We start from the raw sequence: 18064 nt of genomic DNA on the forward strand, positions 1-18064 counted from the left end.
ACATACCACGCACAGTTCATAAAACCATGGGTATTTCAGTAATAAAAACAATTGCAGACATAATTGCAAATATTTCAAACACAAGCCATAAATCAGCGAGTGTCTGAATCCAAGTGTAAATTAAAAGACTTAGAGCAGCAGATTTCATTTTTTTGGAACATATCTTTCTTTCTTTTCTTTTTTTTTTTGAGCTCAAAATAGAAGCTTGCCCATGAGGAAAGCAGGAGGCTGACCCTGGGTGTTGGGGGGAAGCATCCCAGTGCCTTTGCTGAGCCTCCAGGGAGCAGAAGAAAGCTCTAGACCAGGACAACAGTGCTGAGTACCTCGCAGGATGGCAGTGAGCAGAACTCTGCTGCAGGGCTACCAAGCACTGAGCTCTGGGTTTGTTCTTTAGAGCTTTTTAAGCTTCATGGGGAAGATACCCCACTGAGGGATTAATAAGTTCATGGGGAGACTTTTGTTGTTTGTTAGGGAGGCTGTTTGTTTCGGTAATTGGTTAGATTGGTGATTTTTTGTTTTGTTTTGTATTATACAGCCAGAGACTTCTGCAAGGCAAGGAAGCAATTATGAACCAGTTACTTGAAATTAGAAGAGAATGATTCAAAACCACAAACGGTGCATGTACAGCTGAAAAAAAAATATTCTCAGGAATAGAAGCAAAAAGCAAGGGGAAAAAATTGCTAAAGATCTAGGCCCTTATTTAGTCTTTACAGAAACCCAACTAAAATCAACAAAGCTAAATCTAGCTGCATTATGGCATAATTTATATGCCCGAAGCAACACAAGAACACAACGAAACAAGGGAAATGTGACCATATATTGCAGATTTAAATACACCCCTAAGTATCATCAGAACAAGTTGTCCCTTCAGTGCTTTGCTCCTCCATGGAGGAAGCTGAGAAGCCCAGCGAGCACTGAGTGCTGCTCTCCTGCTCCATGGCTAACCTCCACATCCAAGAGTCCAACTGTGCAGGCAAAGGGAAGTCTTGCAGTCAAACTATCAGAACCTTTGCTTCTAAACTAAGCCTGAAGATGGCTAAGCTGCTTAGATGGCGATGAAGGACAGACAAAGGGGTTTTATTATTGCTGCTTTGTTTGTTTGTTGTTAAAGAAGATGAATTCATGAGGGAAACGGAGTGAAGCTTGGATTCTACTCACGATAACTAGTGTGGATCTTGTCTATTTCCTCCTCTGTCTGGTCCTTTGTAAAGGTCAAGCTCTATGGAAATCACACAAATGTTTATTTACTAGGAGAAAAAGTTGATAAGGCTGCATACTTTGTAATGAAAACCTAACTGGGGGTAGACTCAGCCATTCAGTTTTCTCTCACCAGCTCTTAGTCTCCCATCCACAGACGTAACACATGTTTAAAGTACACGCTGTCTTGCTTGCTTTCACAAAGACAAAAGACTAAGCCAAAATACCCCGGGTAACACCCAGCACGTGTGGGCCATGAAGTTCTCCCTAATTCTGGACAGTAAATGTGCACCAACAGTTACAAAAGTATCATATGTCATGGGAAAAGAACAGGCACTATTGCTAATAGGGAAGCAAGGAATGTGCTAGATAAATCCTAGAGAATTCTAGGAAGCAAAATGTTCCCCGCACCACCATGGAGGGTCAAAGTCTTCCAATACGACCAAGGGGAACATTACTTAAGAATTCTTTGCACAATCAGAAAAAACTCTCTTACTTAAACAGTTTGGACATAGAGACATCAGCACTACACTAAGAACTGACCACGACAAATGACTGATAAGAGAAAATCAAGTGGGTTACAAGATGGTACATGCCAAGCCAACATGCAGTCTGGAATTCTGGCAACTGTCATAATAAAGCGACAGGCAGATGCTCTCAGAGCCCACACTGCAATTCCTCCTGTCCATCCCCCAGTTTGGGAACAAGGACAATCAGCTTACGTTTTCACCACCTTTATTCAGTTCAAGCTGACCCCGAATCTTCTCATTCTCCTCCAGCTCTTTAACGGTCTCTGCAACTGTTTGAAAACATAAGAAACGGATTGTTAAACAGGAGTCGTGAGGGATGCAACGGCACTGAACGAAAGGGCTGCTAACAAATCACAGAGAGATGGAGCCCTGCAGTGCCTGCTCACACTCAGTGCTCACACACAGCCCTCACACTCAGTGCTCACACACAGCCCTCACACTCAGTGCTCACACACAGCAGCACCAGCACACGGCCGCAGCCCCGCAGCTCTCCTCTCATTTCCTCTGGGTTAAATTCATGGAAATATACAGCCTTTTTGAACCACTTCTGACTCTTTCTCTGTGCACTGTACTGCCTCCGTGGCATGAAGGCATGTCGTTTACAAAGAGTTTTCATTCTGTAGCTATCTTTAAGCAGAAGTTGAAATAACGAAACACATACAGCACATATCTTGCTTTTCCCTCCTAGCAGCACCTCCTGAGGCAGTGCGGAGCTGTCTGCAGGCTTCTGTCCAAAGCCACAGTCCAAGGATAGCTTACAGCCTCCAACCATTAGGCCAGACACCTCAGCAGCATGCAGACAGGCACAGCACTGTCTGCAGGGTTTGTTTTGACATTTACTTTTACAGACATGTTTCTACCCTTAATCATTGTCACGGAGCTCCGAGGTAGCTATGCAGATTACTAAAACAAATACTTGCACTAAGTGAAACAGCCTGAGAACAAGAAGCTTATTGAGCTGTGAAGGAATAAAACCTGCTCAAAACTGGTTTAGGCAAAATCCAGGAATCTGGCACCTCTGCTTCCACAGAAGCTCAACAATTCGTACTTTATAGCGACCTTCGGTTCACTGCCACCACTGAAAATGCATGCCTGTGTCCCGAGCACTTGTTTAATGCTTCACCCTTCATAAACAGCCATCGAGCCAGAACTCCATAAAAGCTTTGTGTTATTTAGGTGATCCCAGCGGAAGCACCCTCGGGTGCCCTGCAGACCTCTCCATTAGCTAGCTCAGATGAACTGCACGGACGGGGGCTTCGTGATGCTACACTGCAAGCACTGGGTGAAGAACTGCTGACAGAGAGCAGCAGCTCCCAGCATGTCAGCACAGCCAACAGAGGGCCCTGTGCGTGGCAGCTGCAGCCCCAGCAGCTCGGAGCAGGCACAAGTACCACACTGCTGCCCTTAGACATTCCTGCTGTGGATGAGCAGCACACAGCCAACGTGAATGGTGGGGATGCCACCCCCCCACATCCCCCACTCACACCAGCAAGGCCAAGCCCACCTGTCCCAGCTACTGGGAGCACTGAACGCACACAGATGCACCGACAGCTCCTGGAAGAAGCAGCAAACGTGCATCAAGACCTTGGTGTAAACATGAAGAGAAAAGGGATCAGCTGTGGGGCGAGGAACACCACTCCCCAGCACCCACCTGGGCCGTGCTGCCAGCAGCTCCTGCCAGCACCCAGCGGGAGCACAGCAGCTGCACTGCTCCAGTCAGCAGCGCCACAGCTGGTCCTGCCAGAGACTGCTTCCCAAGGGCTGTCTGCCATCAGCTTCCAATCAGAGCTGTACAGCCAGAAATCCCAAGTCTCTCGCACACTCCTGTGTGTTTGTGCTGTCACTGCTATCACTTACACAACTGAGAGACGACAACCGCCATCTTCAAAAGCATATTTTCATCTTGTATAAAATAGAATACAGCATGATGCCATTCAAGATGTAAGACACAGCCCCACTGCATGCAAAACCAGGCACCACGAACACATACAAAGAGCCTGCAATGATAGAAGCTTTCCTGGTGTTTCTGACTTACCCGATTTGGGATTTAGAGAATCACACTGAGCATTATACATGTGCACAAACTCCTGGTGCCTCTTAATGAGCTGCTGACGGCTCCCACGGAGAGACAGCCCGTGCTCCTTCAGCTTCCTCTTCAGGTCACGATCAGAGAGCAAGTTGTAAACAACTTTAGGCATAGGCTTCCTTTTGTGAGCAGAGCTGCAAAAGGAAAACAACCCCTTTTTAATTAACACTTCTACTGGGAATCCAGATGCCAACTTGTATTCTTACCGGGCATCCCCCAGAAACACTATCTTGCATTATACTTTCTTAAATTCCAAGCAGACTAGACAAAACAAGCAACATTTACAATTCTATTAGGGACATGGGCTTCACAACAAGAGAGTTCTGGCTTTTATTCCCATTCATTAGGAACAGGGGAAACAGTAAAAACATCCCAAACGGAAATTAAAGCCTAACATCAGATTCCTATATAAGATTACCATTTCTTCACCTTCAAAATCCTCTAGCTTGTGGATTGCAATCTCAGCACGGCTGAGCAAATTAAGAGCTTTAACAAAGTTACTTCCAAATTTAAGGTTCACTGGACTTGGATAAAAATGCAGAGTAAAAGCTGACAGCTGTCAACTCCGATCAGTTAACCAGGACAGCACACGTTTCTGCCAGTAAGTAAAAAAGACCCAAGTCTAGAGGGATGAGAATGTGGCAACTGTAACAAACTCCAGGCTGGAAGCTTAAATCCAAAGGCACGAACCTTAGGAAATTTAACATCTTAAAAGAGGAGACCTTAACTAGAATGATTTGAAGAGGACTACAGAGAGCAGAGGAAGGTACAATTTTTACTTTTTAACTTGATAAGTAGTGAAGAAATTTTCTTTTGGCCCATCTGAATCAGAGGAAGCAACTCATTCACCAGACAAAAAATGAGAACAAGTGCTACAAAATAAAACTGTAATGCCAGTGATGGAAATGTGATGACAGTCATGTACAGACCAAGTTTTACAACCTACGTAAATTCCTTAAAACATCATGCAGTGTTTTCTTACCACACAAACAAAACAAACACACCACCAATTCTGCTGGTTATCCACAATGCTACTTTGAGAGAGGAAAATCACTGCTACACTATAGATACAGCAGTTTTAGACTGACACATGTAAGCAAGAAAAGCACAACCTGCTGCACTGCAGCCCAGCAACCACTGCTGCTGGTTTCTGCATGCAGAGCAGTGCACACTCAGCCCTGGGCCATCTCCTACCTCCTGAGGCAGTCCTTCTTCTCCTCCCTGCTCAGGCAGCTATCCAGGTGCTTGTTGATGTACTCCTCTGGAATAGCAACTCCACAAACAGGGCAGTCCACTGAGAGAAGGGGAGAATGCTTTTACTACTACACACGTTACAGCACAAATCAAGCTGCAAAACTGTTGTTATGAAAATCCAGAATGCCAAGTTCTTTTGTGCTTGTTTTTAAGAGAAAGGCAGATCTGTCTGGAACCTTCCTTTTTAGCACTTGTTTTCACTTGACAGCACTCATGCTACCCATTCTAAGTATGAACATACCTCATCTTCCTCCCTGCAGCTGGAGGGCACAAAAGCTGTGGTAAAATTATAGGGTCATATACACAGTCCAAAGCAGAAATGCTCTGCAGCGCAGACCCACCCATGCCACAATTCCTGCATCAGATGAGCAAGAAATACCTCTGAAGGCCACGTGCAAAGGCAGGCAAGGGCACAGACTCAGAATACGTCCCTTCTGCAATTGCATTCTGTACACTGCCAAAAACAAAAGGCTAACTTTAAACAAACAGCATGAGACAGGTTCTACAACCACTGCCTGCTGCATTATCACAAAGAAAGTCAATGTGGATTCAGAAAGCAGAGCAAAAACAGCATGAAATACTGCAGGGGTCCACGGCATCACTGCCTGGCAATTCCTGACTTACAATTAATTAGGATGGTTACATTAATGTGATAATTAGGAGCAGCCTGTTGTTTTGTCTGAATTTAGCATTTCAGCAGTGAACTCAGCAACAAATGATCCTTCCACAGCGGACTGCAGCATCTCTTCTTGAGTTCCTCATTTACATTCTTTGATCAACTGCTTTGCACCTGTGGAAGTGATCTCTGTGTGATGCATAACTGAGGACTTACTAAGGCCATAAGATGGTCAGCAAGTGAAAATCTCAACCACTTAAGAATAAACGAGGTAAACATTCATATTAGTTGGAAATTACCAGTCTGAGCAAGTTTGATGCACAGAACTAGAAAACATCGGGCTAGGTTGATGTCATTTTCCTATGGCTACTTCTCTAGCTGTGTTACATTTTAAGCAGTATTTACCTGGCTAATGAAGAAATATGAACTTCCAGAATCCAGTCAAATAAACTGCTAAACAAAAGAATAAATAACTACAAACTATTAAGTATTCGTGTTTTACTCCAAACTGCTCCATGTTGGTCCCTTCCAGCTCAGGGCATCCAAGATCAATTTGGCTTTTAATTGAAAAGATGCCTGCTGTGATATCAAAATTATGAAGACACTGCCAATTTTGTTGTAGCTGATTGGCACACATGGATTCTCTCATGCTTTTATACATTAGTCTTAACACTGTAAGAGTACAGAAGAATAAAGCAGAATACTTGCAGAGTCTATAGACAGGAACACCAACAAAACTGAAACCACGACCACTTTGGTTGTGGGTGCACCCCTCAATAACAAACACGATGAAATACCTTGCTTCTGGTTACTGAGCATAAGCAAGAACCACAAACATCAGTGTCTGTCTGCTCATAACAGGGAAGAAGAGAAATGACTTCACTTTTGACTCAGTAAATTTGTTGTGCAACTATTGTTTTTTAGAGTTGTTATTCAATACAAAGGAATCTGTATGAGTCAAATTCAGTTTAATTACTTGGTATCGTTCCAAACTTCCTCATCAAGAACATGCTTGTAGTGGTACTGTGATGGGGCATAACCCAGCTAGGCAGCAAGATGCTGAGCACGCCAATGCTCTAATTGCAGATCAGAACAATGCAGGAGATGGAAACACAAGCTGATGCACACAGCCAGAAGCAACCACAGACTTGGGGGAGTGAGCAGAACAAAAGCAAAAATTAAGTATCTCACCTTTGTTGACCACTTTTACCACAGATGTAGAAGGTTTCTCACCACTCTTGGTGCCCTCAGGACTCTCTTGCCATCCTGCTTTGCTGTCTTTGCTACCAGCCTCTGGAGAACTGCTGCTGAGGATACAACATTCCTCAGTTTTGCAAACTTTCCAATCTGTTCCTGCCAGACCATCTGTCTTTGTCAGAGTACAAACATCCTCCTTTTTCAAGAAGCTGTCAATCACTGGCACCTCTTCTTTTAGACCTGGCGGAGACGCGGGAGTCTTGGCATGGCTTTTGCCAATTGAACGCCCACTACAAGCCAGTGGAGATGAAATCAGTGGTGTGTCCAAGACCAACTGGACCAGCTGCTTCCTAGAAGCATCCAGAAGACAACTGTTAGCTACATCTAACAGTATTGCTAGCTCTTTCTCTGAAAACAGCAAACAGCTGGAGTTTTTCCTCCATTCTTTCATCTCTGAGCAGTTGCTAACACGAAGCACTTGGGAATCATCTCGCCCACACAAACCAGGAGCATCCCAGTTCAGCATTACCATGCTCTGCAGATCACAAAAATCATTTTCCCAGTTTATAAACAAAACAAACTACAGTTCATTTTGCAAATGTCATAAAATAAGCATCAACGTATCACACGGAACACAAAGAACAAGAAGTTTTCCCTGTTATTTGAGGACTGTAGACAACTGCTTTCAGGACAGCTCTCCAAGCACTGGACCAGCTGTCACAGCGGCTCACCAGCAAGTTTCTGTGTTCTTTGTCCCCTCCTGCTGGGGATCTCCAGAGCACAGCCCAGCAGACACCCACCGAGGCAATACCAAACATGTGTCAGCTCGTGAGACCATGCCAAGTAGCCCCAGCTACCTGGGCAGCAGCTGTCTCCCTGACCTGCTGCTGCCCCAAGCTGTTCTGTCCCCTCATGCTAAGCAGGTGGGGATGGCCTCCCCCGTGCTCCTCTTTACAGCAGGGTAACAAGGTGGGAGGGACAGCTTCTGAGGATGCTGGGGAGCCCAGGAGCCACTGCCAACAGCAGCACTGCACTCGGGCACCTCAGGGCCCCACCTTCCCACACACCCTGCACTGCAGAGCAGCAGGGCAGGGCCATCAGCAAGGTGCTATCTCCTCCCAGGGACAAGCACCCCATGCTGCTGCTTAGGGCCACACAGCATGCCTGGTATCCCTCAGACACACAGGTACGGCCCCAAAAGAGCACAAGCCTGTGACACCACACAGCTCTCTGCCTCCACATCCATAGCACTCTGACTTCCTCAAGCACTGGGTACCTTCTGTGCATATTTACTACTGCTGCTGCTCAACAAGTACACACTCTTCATTTAAGAGCCATGACTTGACAGCTTGGATTTTGACAATCCTCTCCCCCTGAGGTGATGCAGCCTGTGAAAAGAGAAGAGCTGGGGGAGTAAAGTTTCATTTTTGTGCCTCCCTTGGGCTCCCAAACCATACAGTTTTCCAGTAGACAACCTCCCTGTTCTGACACACACACAGCACCTGCTGGACACGGGCTGTTTCCAGCCATCCCTGTGCTTAAGCTGGAGAGAAAGGAGCAGGCACTGCAGCACAGCAGGAACACCACGTTCCTGCAGCCTTCGTGGAACAGAAAGGACCACTCCTAAGACACACAGCTCTACAGTCTCAATTTGCAAAGATTTTAATTCGGGAAGAATAAACAAGAGTTGACATAATTTGGATTTCTATTCCTTTTCTGTAAAAAAGCAGGAGACTGTTGGTGACACACCTCTGGGAGGAGCACTGCCATTAAACTGCTTCTTACCCATTGTAAGAGTGAAACGTAGCTGTGCTTTCAGATTTTGCAGTTGAAGGTGTTTCAGCATTAGGTAACTACTTAGAAAACCTATTGGTCTTTTAAGGTAAAGATCTCTCATGCCAGAGAAGAATCGATATGTACATATGAATGTCTTGAGGAGGTATGTAAGCCTCCGGGGCAGCCCCTGATTACTCCACTTTAAGATCAGTTAGTAATGAATAAACAGAATAATGAGCTCAGCACACTTAGCATCCTGCAGCAGTTACAGAGGAGACTCAGAGCCAGCCTGGAGCTCAAACCTCCCAGACTTCCACACACAGTGAGCACATCTGTCAGAGCAGTTCACACGCATCCCAAGGCACTGTGACTTTCTGCAGTACAAACAAGCACGATTAAGCGTGGCAGCAAAACTATGCTCTTCTGTCTGCACATGCCTAGATATGGACTGGAAGTTTTTCAGGAGGTTAATCCCCCAGCTGACACAAACTCAGAGCAGACTAGCTACTGTTGTGGTAGGCTCAGCTTCAGGGGAAGCTCAGCAGCTCACTGAATGGGAACATGGACAGAGCACCCGTTCACAACCCCGTCCCACCCCCACTTTGTGTTTGCTTTTGACAAGGGCCACATTTCATCCTCAAGAGCAGAAAGCTCTGACACAGCATTGCTGCCCAGGGCCAGCAGCAGCAATAGCAGGCACATGAAGTGTCTCAACTGCTGCAGGTAAATGCACAGCATCCCTCAGCTTACAGACCTGCCCCAACGTTCTGCAGAACCTTCCCAGGTCTCTGCCCCGCAGCCATGCAATAAGGTGGATGAGCACACAGCTCATCCAACTTTCCAGTGCATTTTCTACCACTGTTGAGAGCTCCTCCTCTTGTCAGAGGAACACAGTCCATACCTGTACCCGTCAAGTACTGCTGTTGATCTTCTCAAAGCATACAGTCCCTAGCTGACACATTTCACCACACTTCACACTGCCTGACAACACTCCCACAATTAGGCCTCACATAGTGGCTCTTTCCCACCAGGCTTTCCACTGATTCACTGACTGGCCATGTTTCTCAGGACTCACCACACCACCACAGCTCACAGCACCTCGGATGCCTGCAGTGGGCTCTGCTCACACGATGCTGCCCTGCATCATCTCAGCATCCTGGGGACACACTGTGCCAAGGGGCAGAGGGGCAGGGAGCCACAGGGCAGCTGGAACTGTCACCACCAGCTATGCAGCCCTCCTAGAGATTCCAGTGATAAATGTTTCACAGCACGTTTTTCAGAAAGCTTTTCATTTTGCATGCAGTTTTTTTCCCAGTTACTTCTACCTAGATTATCTACTCTATGCTCTTACGAATTTAACAGGACTGCTGTCAGCTTGGAGAGGTTTTAGCAGATAAAATCTGACTTCACTGGTACAAAAGCAATAAATGTGTCACAGCTGACAAACCTGTTCAGCAGCACAGAGTACCTTGACAATGTTGAAACACAAACCAACAAGACGTTAGCATGTCCTTACACGTGCTGCTGTAACCCAAAAGCCCCTCTGCTCCCCATCCTCCTCAGTGGATCGTTTGGGCTGGGCAAGGAGTTGCAGTTCAGCTGTGAACAAACATTCCCCTCCATACCAACAGAAAAAGCCTCGCAAGATTTTCCTCTTAAAGTCTGTGAGTTCCACGAGGACATGTTCAGCATCCTCCTCCACCACAGCCCTGGCTCTACTTTAATGGACAGTCTACCTGCCCCTTGCTAAGGACCTACAAAGCAGAGAAGGAAAGCGGGCATCTAGTGCTTCCACACTAACAAACGTAAAGGTGGGGCTGTGAATCTTCCTAGGAAGAGCTCGCACAGGACAGCCCTAGCCCCACCACCACAGTTTCTCTCTGAAGTCCCTGTGCAGCCCTGCAGGGAGCACATGGCTGCACTGGGAGGGCTGTGCCCCACACCCAGCTCAGGGGCAGTGTTCGTTCCCAGCTCACCAGCTGCCAGGTAACCTGGTAAGGAACTGAAGATACAACCTCAAAAGTGAAAACCTATTCTCCTTCCCTGCGTAGGAAAAAAGCACTGCTCATGTTACAGCAGTGACCAGTTTCCTACAGTTTTCTACTCGTGCAAATACAATTCTCATTTCCAAATGTTCTAATGATGTGACTTAGAAATTGACAACGTGTCAAAACCATCTCCTTGTTAAAGGACAACGAAACTAACTTCAATACAATTCCAAAGCTTGACTCTTCTATCTAGGAAGCTACTGGTCTCACTGCACATGATGAAACTGCATTCACAAAGGGAAGGCAGCAGTACCACGACCAAGGACCGATGGATCCTGCCCACACAGCACTGCAGGGAACTGAGCACAGGCTGCTCTTCACCCAGGACAGGAGCCAGCAGGATGATGCACTCCCTTAAGCCTTCGTTCCTTGGTACCTTCAGTGCACCTGAACCCCACATGGGCAGCTCTGGCCCTGCTAGGGCAGCACTCACTGAGCAAAGTGCAGCACCCATCAGCAGACAGCTGTAGTTCTGCAAATACACACACTAAACACTGAGCACAGGGATACGTGGGATCAGCATTCAGGTCTATTTAGAACGGTTTCCATTCCCACACACACGGTGACCTTGGAGCATTGCTTTTGCCTCACTAAGTACCCAAGCATTAACATTTTCTTTCCCTACAGGCCTGACTTAAAAACATATTTGCATTTTTTGAAATCTTGAAAAGACTTAATGCCTAATTTTCATAACTGCCAAATTACCTGAGGTTCACAGCCAGGGCAGGATGGACTTCAAGAACTTCACACGCTTCAAAAATCAGACCCTGGAGACTGGATTTGTTTTGGGGAGGGTCAAAGGGAAACAGAGAAGAGGATGGAGAAGCAGGGGGAGGGGGCCAGAAGACGTGTCCTGTACAGCATCCCTGGGCAGGAAACACTCCTGCAATGCACGGTGGCACACAGCACTCTGCTGAGCTCAGGGCTGCCTGCAGAGCCAATGCAGTGCCAGTGCAGTGCCAGGCTGCAGGAGGAACCAGCGTGGGGTGCACGCATCTGAAGCCACGCCAAGTCTGCTCACTGCCTGCACTCCTCTTGTTTCACTACAGCAGTTACCTTCGTAAGCCAGCTGCCATCGGGCTTTTCTCAGGGAGCTCTGCTCCCCCACCTCACCCCCACTGCTTTGGGTTTATTGATCCAACCTCACGTTGAGAAATTGATTGAACTCCAAGTCACAAAAGGAAAGGTTATTGAACAGCTCTGCTAAGATTTATACTGATCCATTAAAGCAGTCAGAAAAATTAACGGTTAAGATTCATTATCATAATGGATCCAAGTCAGCACTACCTGTTCCCTGTGAAATTAGATGTTACCAAAATACAGTAAACCATTCATCAGTAAGAAACATTGAAGTCAGAGTTCAAGCTGAAATATTGGAACTGCAGAATCTCAATTCTTGAAATAAAATCAATTAGATCAAATAGCGGTCATACACAAGATCAGTTCTTCATCACACAGAAACTCTCTTAAGAAACAAAGCCATGGCAAGTACTATGCTTCCCATCACTTACAAAGCCAAGAATCCCACTGACTTAAATCTCCAGATTCATTTCAGTAAAAAGTGCACTTTCAAACCTCTCCCATGGCCATAGGAACTGCTGCAGAACAGCGAGCAGGCAGAGCTGCCTCCAGCCAGGCAGAGGGCAGACATCTCCTGCAGGAAGCACTCCCCAGGTCACGCTGACTTCGAATTTGTCTCTTAAAGGGAGGAGATCCAACGTGAATCAAATCAAACAGAAAAGGAGGTGAAAGCACAGCACTCCATTACCACACTCCATCGAGTCAAAGCTGCCCCTGGAGCTGCCCCACTAGGGACCGTGCTGACGAGATGACAGCGTACCTTGCGGAATTAAAGCTCCTCACCAGCTCATCCAACGCCCGGTTATTTTTCAGGTCAGACTCCGACACGGCCTGGCAGGGGAGAAGAGAAGGAAGAAAAACCAATCAACCAACAGCCCAAAGCCAAGAAAACACCAAGTATCCAGACAGTGTCCAAGTGACCATAATTTGTTGTGCGGATCAATGCTTCGGCCACCAGCCCCCAAACTGTTATGTGAATAAGGACACACTGAGCATTTTTGCCTTGAAAACATCTAAAATAAGTGCCTGAGGACTGTAAGTGTGACAGATGATCTGAAATATGGAAACTGAAGCAGAGGAACCAACCCAGTGTACCCTGTCACCCACAGCACTTCACTGCCACCACACTGCAATCACTTTGGAAACCAAAATGAGGATCCAATGACTGTGATAAGATCTTTAAGCAACAAGGAACGACAGGACACGAAGAAAACATTAATCTCTGGGGTGAATAAGGAGAAAATAAATGAACTGTGAGATGGCTTCATACATTCAATTCCTTCTTCCTCAACCATTTCTGGTTTTTCTCTCTCTTTGCTTTTCTTTGGTCAACTTTTATTAGTGCTTTAACTTCAGCACTCATGTCTTAAATGCTGACTTACTTCAAAGAAATCAGGGGGCACTGCTGAATGTTTCACAACAGACTTTGTACACGACTCAGAGCCAAAACTGAGCTTTTGTGCTCCATCTGGTTCTGCTGACTGAAAGGTACCAGTGAAATTCAGCTCAGACATCAGAGCACCACACCAAACAGCTCCCTGCTGGAAGGGACGGCAGCAGAACACGACCAGAGTGGGTGACAGCCCAGAGAATGGTGTCCTGAGATGGGCAGCAGGAAACACAAAGGAAACCACTTACCACACAGCACGTTGGACACTGCGTTTTGTAGGACAAAAACTTGCGTATACAAAGGGAACAATCTGGAGAAAGAGAAGATATAGCTGTCAGCAAGTCTCTCACGTGCAGTTCAACACACACTCATTAGAATGTTTTCATATATATACACACATTATATGCAAACATACATGTGTTTCCCTAACTATATACACAGACTATGCCACACTGCACCAGTACTGAAAACATACCACCTCCCCATAGGATTAAACAAGCTTGGTTTTGCTAGAGGCAATCTTCAGCACAAACATCTCTGAACAATTAATCCCAGTCCCTCTGTCAAAAGCAGAAGTGCATTTTTGTTCCATTAATGTGAGACAAACCAGGCCCAGCCTGCAGCCAGCCCTGAGGGACAGCGAGGTGCTCCCCGTCCCCAGCAGTGCTCCCCAACACCACTGATGAGCAACCACCCTCACAAGGTCAATGTGCCCCACACGAACTCTCCAGCCCCGCTTTTTTTCCCCAGAACCTCTGAAAAACAAAACCAACACGTTATTGAGAAGAAAGGCTAAGGAGGGTGGGAACAGCACTGGAACACTGAGAGGCAGCTTCAACATTTCCTGGTGAAAGCAGTCACATCACCACGTGGATGGATCCTTCCACAGCCCCTGTGGTGAAATACACCACAAGCTTCATTTTGTCACAGTAAACCCCTGACATCGCCCCACCCCACGTGCCCACTTGTGAGCTTTTATAACCACTTCAAGAGATGAAAAGCACCATTCCCCCCCAGGAGACATTCTCTCAGTTGCAGGTCAGTTACAGCAGATGCTTTTACTATGTGGAGGAAATGGGAATGGCCCTTCTGTTCTGACACTGGAGATGCAACTGAAGCTCTGCAGAGGGGCTCAGCTCCTGCCAGGAGAGCTGCCCAGAGCCACCGCTCGCAGGCTGCCAATGTGGAGCAGTAAGAAAAACAAACCAACAGAAAAAAAGTTCTGCAAATGCAAAGGTAGATGCATCTCCTCCTTATCTCTTTATAAACAATCGCTTGTTAACAGGAGAGGATTTTTGGTCCACAGCACTGAAGAAATGGCACGGAGACAGCCTAGCAGGAAATACTTCAGGACATCTCAGTTCACAGAGAACAGAGGCTTGCTGCGAGGCGCAGGAGGATTAGATGCAGGACCTGCTGAGCTAGGCAGGCAGCCCCTCTGGAAGTCACAGGCACTGGAGCCGAACCACAGGCAGCTGTGACACACCTGCTGCAAAGCACTGCTGCCACAGGAATGCCCTTCTCAACGCCCGTAGTTGGGTCAAGCTGAAGGAAATTTCACTGCCAAACTACAGTGTCTCCTTCACATAAGAGGAAGAAGTGCTACTGTAAGTGAAGGGTTTCAGGAGCAGGTGACCCCTGGGCGCACAGATGCAGCCGCGAGGTTTTGTGGTCAGCGAACTCGGAGCCGCTCCGCAGCGGTCCCGCAAAGCACCGCTCGCAGCGCCCGGAGCAGAGGGCCCCGCCGAACCGCCACAGCCCCGCACTCACAGTTATGGGAGCACTGCGGGATGATCACCGCGATGCTGAAGTAATCGAAGCAGATCCCGCAGCGCAGCAGATCGTCCACGGCCTGCAACGAGAGCGGGGCGGCTGAGCGGGCGCGGCGCGGGGAACCGGGCCCGGCCTCCATCCCCGCAGCGCTCCGCCCGAGGCCCAGCCCCGTCCCGCTCCCCGCCCCACGCACCTTCAGCGGGCTCAGGCCGGGCGGCCACGGCGGCTCGGGCAGCGGCAGCGCCATGGCGGAGCGCACCGGGCCCGCGCGCAACCGGCCCGAATCCCGCGCGCCGCCGCGTCACTTCCGGTCGCGGTGCACGCCGGGAGCTGTAGTGCCGCCGCCGGGCGGAGCTCTGCGCATGCGCGCTGCGCGGCGCCTCCGTCCGAAGGCGTTAAAGGGCGCCGGTCCCGGGGCGGAGCGCTGCCGGCCTCCCCGGACGCGCGGCCGTGCATCGCCTCCTCTGACTGCGGCCTTTCAGCCAACCTCTCGTCCGTCGGGTGGTCCACCCGTCAAACCCGCATCCCTACAATTTGGAGATGCGGATGTGGCGCGGGACCGTGCCTAAGGTGCCTGGGCACCGCCTGTGCTCGTGCAGAAGTGCCTGCAAAGCATAAATGAAAGCTGCCTTCTTTTATGGGCGGGTTCGTCGCGTTCTGTGGTTTTATGCCAACGTAAATCAGTGGAAAAAATGCTGGAAACGTCCATCGCGGAGCTGTCAGAGCGGGCGTCTGCAGCAGCCAAAAATGATATTTAATATTCTCTTGAACTGATGTGGGATGGACACAGAGGGCACGGCCGATCTGGGCACCTGACCACGCAGCGATGCTGAGCGGCCGGGGCTGGGGGGAGGGATTCAGCACATCACTAATCGGCGGAGCTGCGGCCGTGGCTGCGGGCTCTGCCCTCGTGCGGCCGCGCACGGATCGCTCGCGGATCGCGCTCGGAAACCGCGGAAATTCGCTTAAATCGCCGCGTGTCCCCGTGGAGCCCCACGCGGCGGCTCCGCTCCCGCAGCGGCCCGGGCCCCGCACCTGGAGGTGGACAGCCCCGGGCCAGCTCGAGCAGCAGCATCCCTGCCCGTCCCGGCAGCCCCCCCTCCTCTCCTGCACTCCGATCGCTGCGGGTTTTGGTGTGGGGACCCTCGAGGCAAAGACCAGTTCGCACTTCGGGGAGCGCTCCCAGCGGGTTTGCAGAAAGGCGTTTTCAATAAAACAATTTCCTCCTCCCCCGTGTGTGCTCAGCTCAGCGCGCACCGCGCTACGGGCGGCGGCCACGGGAGGTGCGGCGGTGGGTGCCGGCTCCGGGCGCTGGGCTGCCAGGTACGGGGGGACACGGGGGCGAGGGGTGGGGTCCGAGGACGGCAGCCCTGCAGCAGCACCCCGGGCAGCAGGAGGCAGCGAACACTGAAACGACGACAGGTGATTCTGAGAAAAGTTAAGCAGTTTTATTCAACGGGACGAGCCCACCTCCGGGCGGGGGCTCCATCTACAACGGCGTCATCAGCGTACAGGACAGAGCTGACGGCATCGCACCATACACTACAGACACAACACCCACGGGGAAGCACGACGGCCGCGGCAGGCGGCAGCGCACGGCAGCTGCTGAGGTTTCCCGACAGAACCGAAACCCGACGGCCGCCAGGAGCCCTTCGGCCCCGGCTCTGCGCGACACAGAACCGCTCCGGGACGGATGGAGCTCAGCCCCCGAGAGCCTCCGGGACGAGGCGAAGCCCGGGGCCCGGCGGGGCTTTTTGAAGGAGGAGCGGGACGCGGGCACTCCCTGAACACGAGCAGGTTCCAGTTACGATACTCCTACGGTACGGTTAAACTTTGTGCTAAGTTACAGAAAAAAAAAATACATTTTTTCCTCCCCTAAATTTACAGCAGTTAAAACTACATTTGCAATACCGTGTTCGCAAGGGGCTGCTCGTTCTTCAGCTGAACGTCCCGGCTTCCTTCTGTCACAGATAACCAGGATGTGGAAAGCGATGGGGCACGGCACGGAGCACGGCCCGAGGACATCGGCTCCGAGCGTTTGTTCTGGTGCTCAAAAAGGCACTTAAAGTTAAGAAAAGAACTGTACCAAAAACCCACAACGAAACCGAAGAGAACGAAAGGCAATAATTTAATAGGAAAACAGCGGTGTTTGTACCGTATCTGCAAAGGAAGGCAGGGAGAACCGAACCCACACACACGGCTGCTTCCAAAGTATATCAAAAAGTAATAAAAAATCCCAAAGCAGAAGAGCAGAGCGAGTGCTCTCTGGGAACAGAATGGGAAACGCCTCCGCAATGACTGCAGTGCTGCACTGCCCCGCGGACACCTGCACTCAGCCCACACCGTGCCAGCACACACATAGACACACACACACAGACACACGCACACACACAGACACACACAGCACGGCCGCAGGGACAGCGCAGCCCGAGCGCTGCTGTGGGGTGAGGCTGCATCCAGGAAAGGGGAGAAACCAGGGACAAAAACAAAGGTCCGTAGGAACCAATGCGGTCGTTAAGGTGTCACTGCGGGATCACCGCGTCCCCGCACAGCGATACAGAAGCACGACGCACAGCACGGCCCCGCACCACGCACACTATGGGTCAGCTTTCTGCTTTATTTCTTTTTGTTCTTTAATCGTTACGTTTGTTTTTACATCGAGCTACCTACGAAGTGCAAAGGTCCGGTGGGTGGCATTGGCTTTCATCTAATCCTAACCCTATTTTGTACAGCTTACACTTTTAACAGTTACTCTCCAGCACCGAAGCAAGCACAGCGACAAAGAGCACAGGGCGGGCACACGCAGCCCAGCACAGCACTGTGTGGGGCCGTATAGGGCCGTGTGGGGCCGCGGTGCTGCCCTGGGGGTGCGGGTGGGCACAGCACGGCTCAGTGTGGCACTGCAGGAGCAGGGGGCGGTGGGCTCGGTGTGACGGACACACGGCTGGCACTCAGCACCACGCAGCCCCCGCTCCTCCCGCGGCTGTGTGGTTGGGTGGTTGTTTTCTCCGGGTTAAATGCTCCGAGGAAAAACAAAATGTAAATTTATTTGCATAAACTCAGACTGCTGTATTATATAGTACAGTACAGAAAGTGCAAAGTATCGCCCCATCAGAT

General features: G+C 49.4%; 2 protein-coding genes across 2 annotated transcripts in view; one reads left to right on the forward strand and one right to left on the reverse strand.

Moving 5' to 3' along the window:
- Nucleotides 1-15217, reverse strand: part of RAD18 (RAD18 E3 ubiquitin protein ligase) — a 30122-nt gene extending 14905 nt beyond the window's left edge. The window contains exons 1-9 of the mRNA XM_065749374.1: nt 15141-15217; nt 14945-15026; nt 13423-13484; nt 12545-12615; nt 6875-7230; nt 5008-5107; nt 3763-3947; nt 1920-1996; nt 1159-1219 (exon numbers count right to left, since the gene is read on the reverse strand). Of these exons, the coding sequence (XP_065605446.1) occupies nt 1159-1219; nt 1920-1996; nt 3763-3947; nt 5008-5107; nt 6875-7230; nt 12545-12615; nt 13423-13484; nt 14945-15026; nt 15141-15194 (1048 nt within the window). The 5' untranslated portion in view covers nt 15195-15217. The remainder of the gene's footprint in view (nt 1-1158; nt 1220-1919; nt 1997-3762; nt 3948-5007; nt 5108-6874; nt 7231-12544; nt 12616-13422; nt 13485-14944; nt 15027-15140) is intronic.
- The window catches only part of LMCD1 (LIM and cysteine rich domains 1), an 86889-nt gene extending 69094 nt beyond the window's left edge, over nt 1-17795 (forward strand). Inside the window, exon 7 of the mRNA XM_065749590.1 lies at nt 17784-17795. The gene's annotated coding sequence lies outside the window, so the exon portion shown is untranslated. The remainder of the gene's footprint in view (nt 1-17783) is intronic.
- The last annotated feature ends 269 nt before the right edge of the window (nt 17796-18064 follow it).

The sequence above is a fragment of the Cyrtonyx montezumae genome, unplaced genomic scaffold, assembly GCF_038088225.1.
Source record: "Cyrtonyx montezumae isolate F1298 unplaced genomic scaffold, pur_monq_1.0 scaffold_6, whole genome shotgun sequence".
NCBI classification, from domain to species: domain Eukaryota; kingdom Metazoa; phylum Chordata; class Aves; order Galliformes; family Odontophoridae; genus Cyrtonyx; species Cyrtonyx montezumae.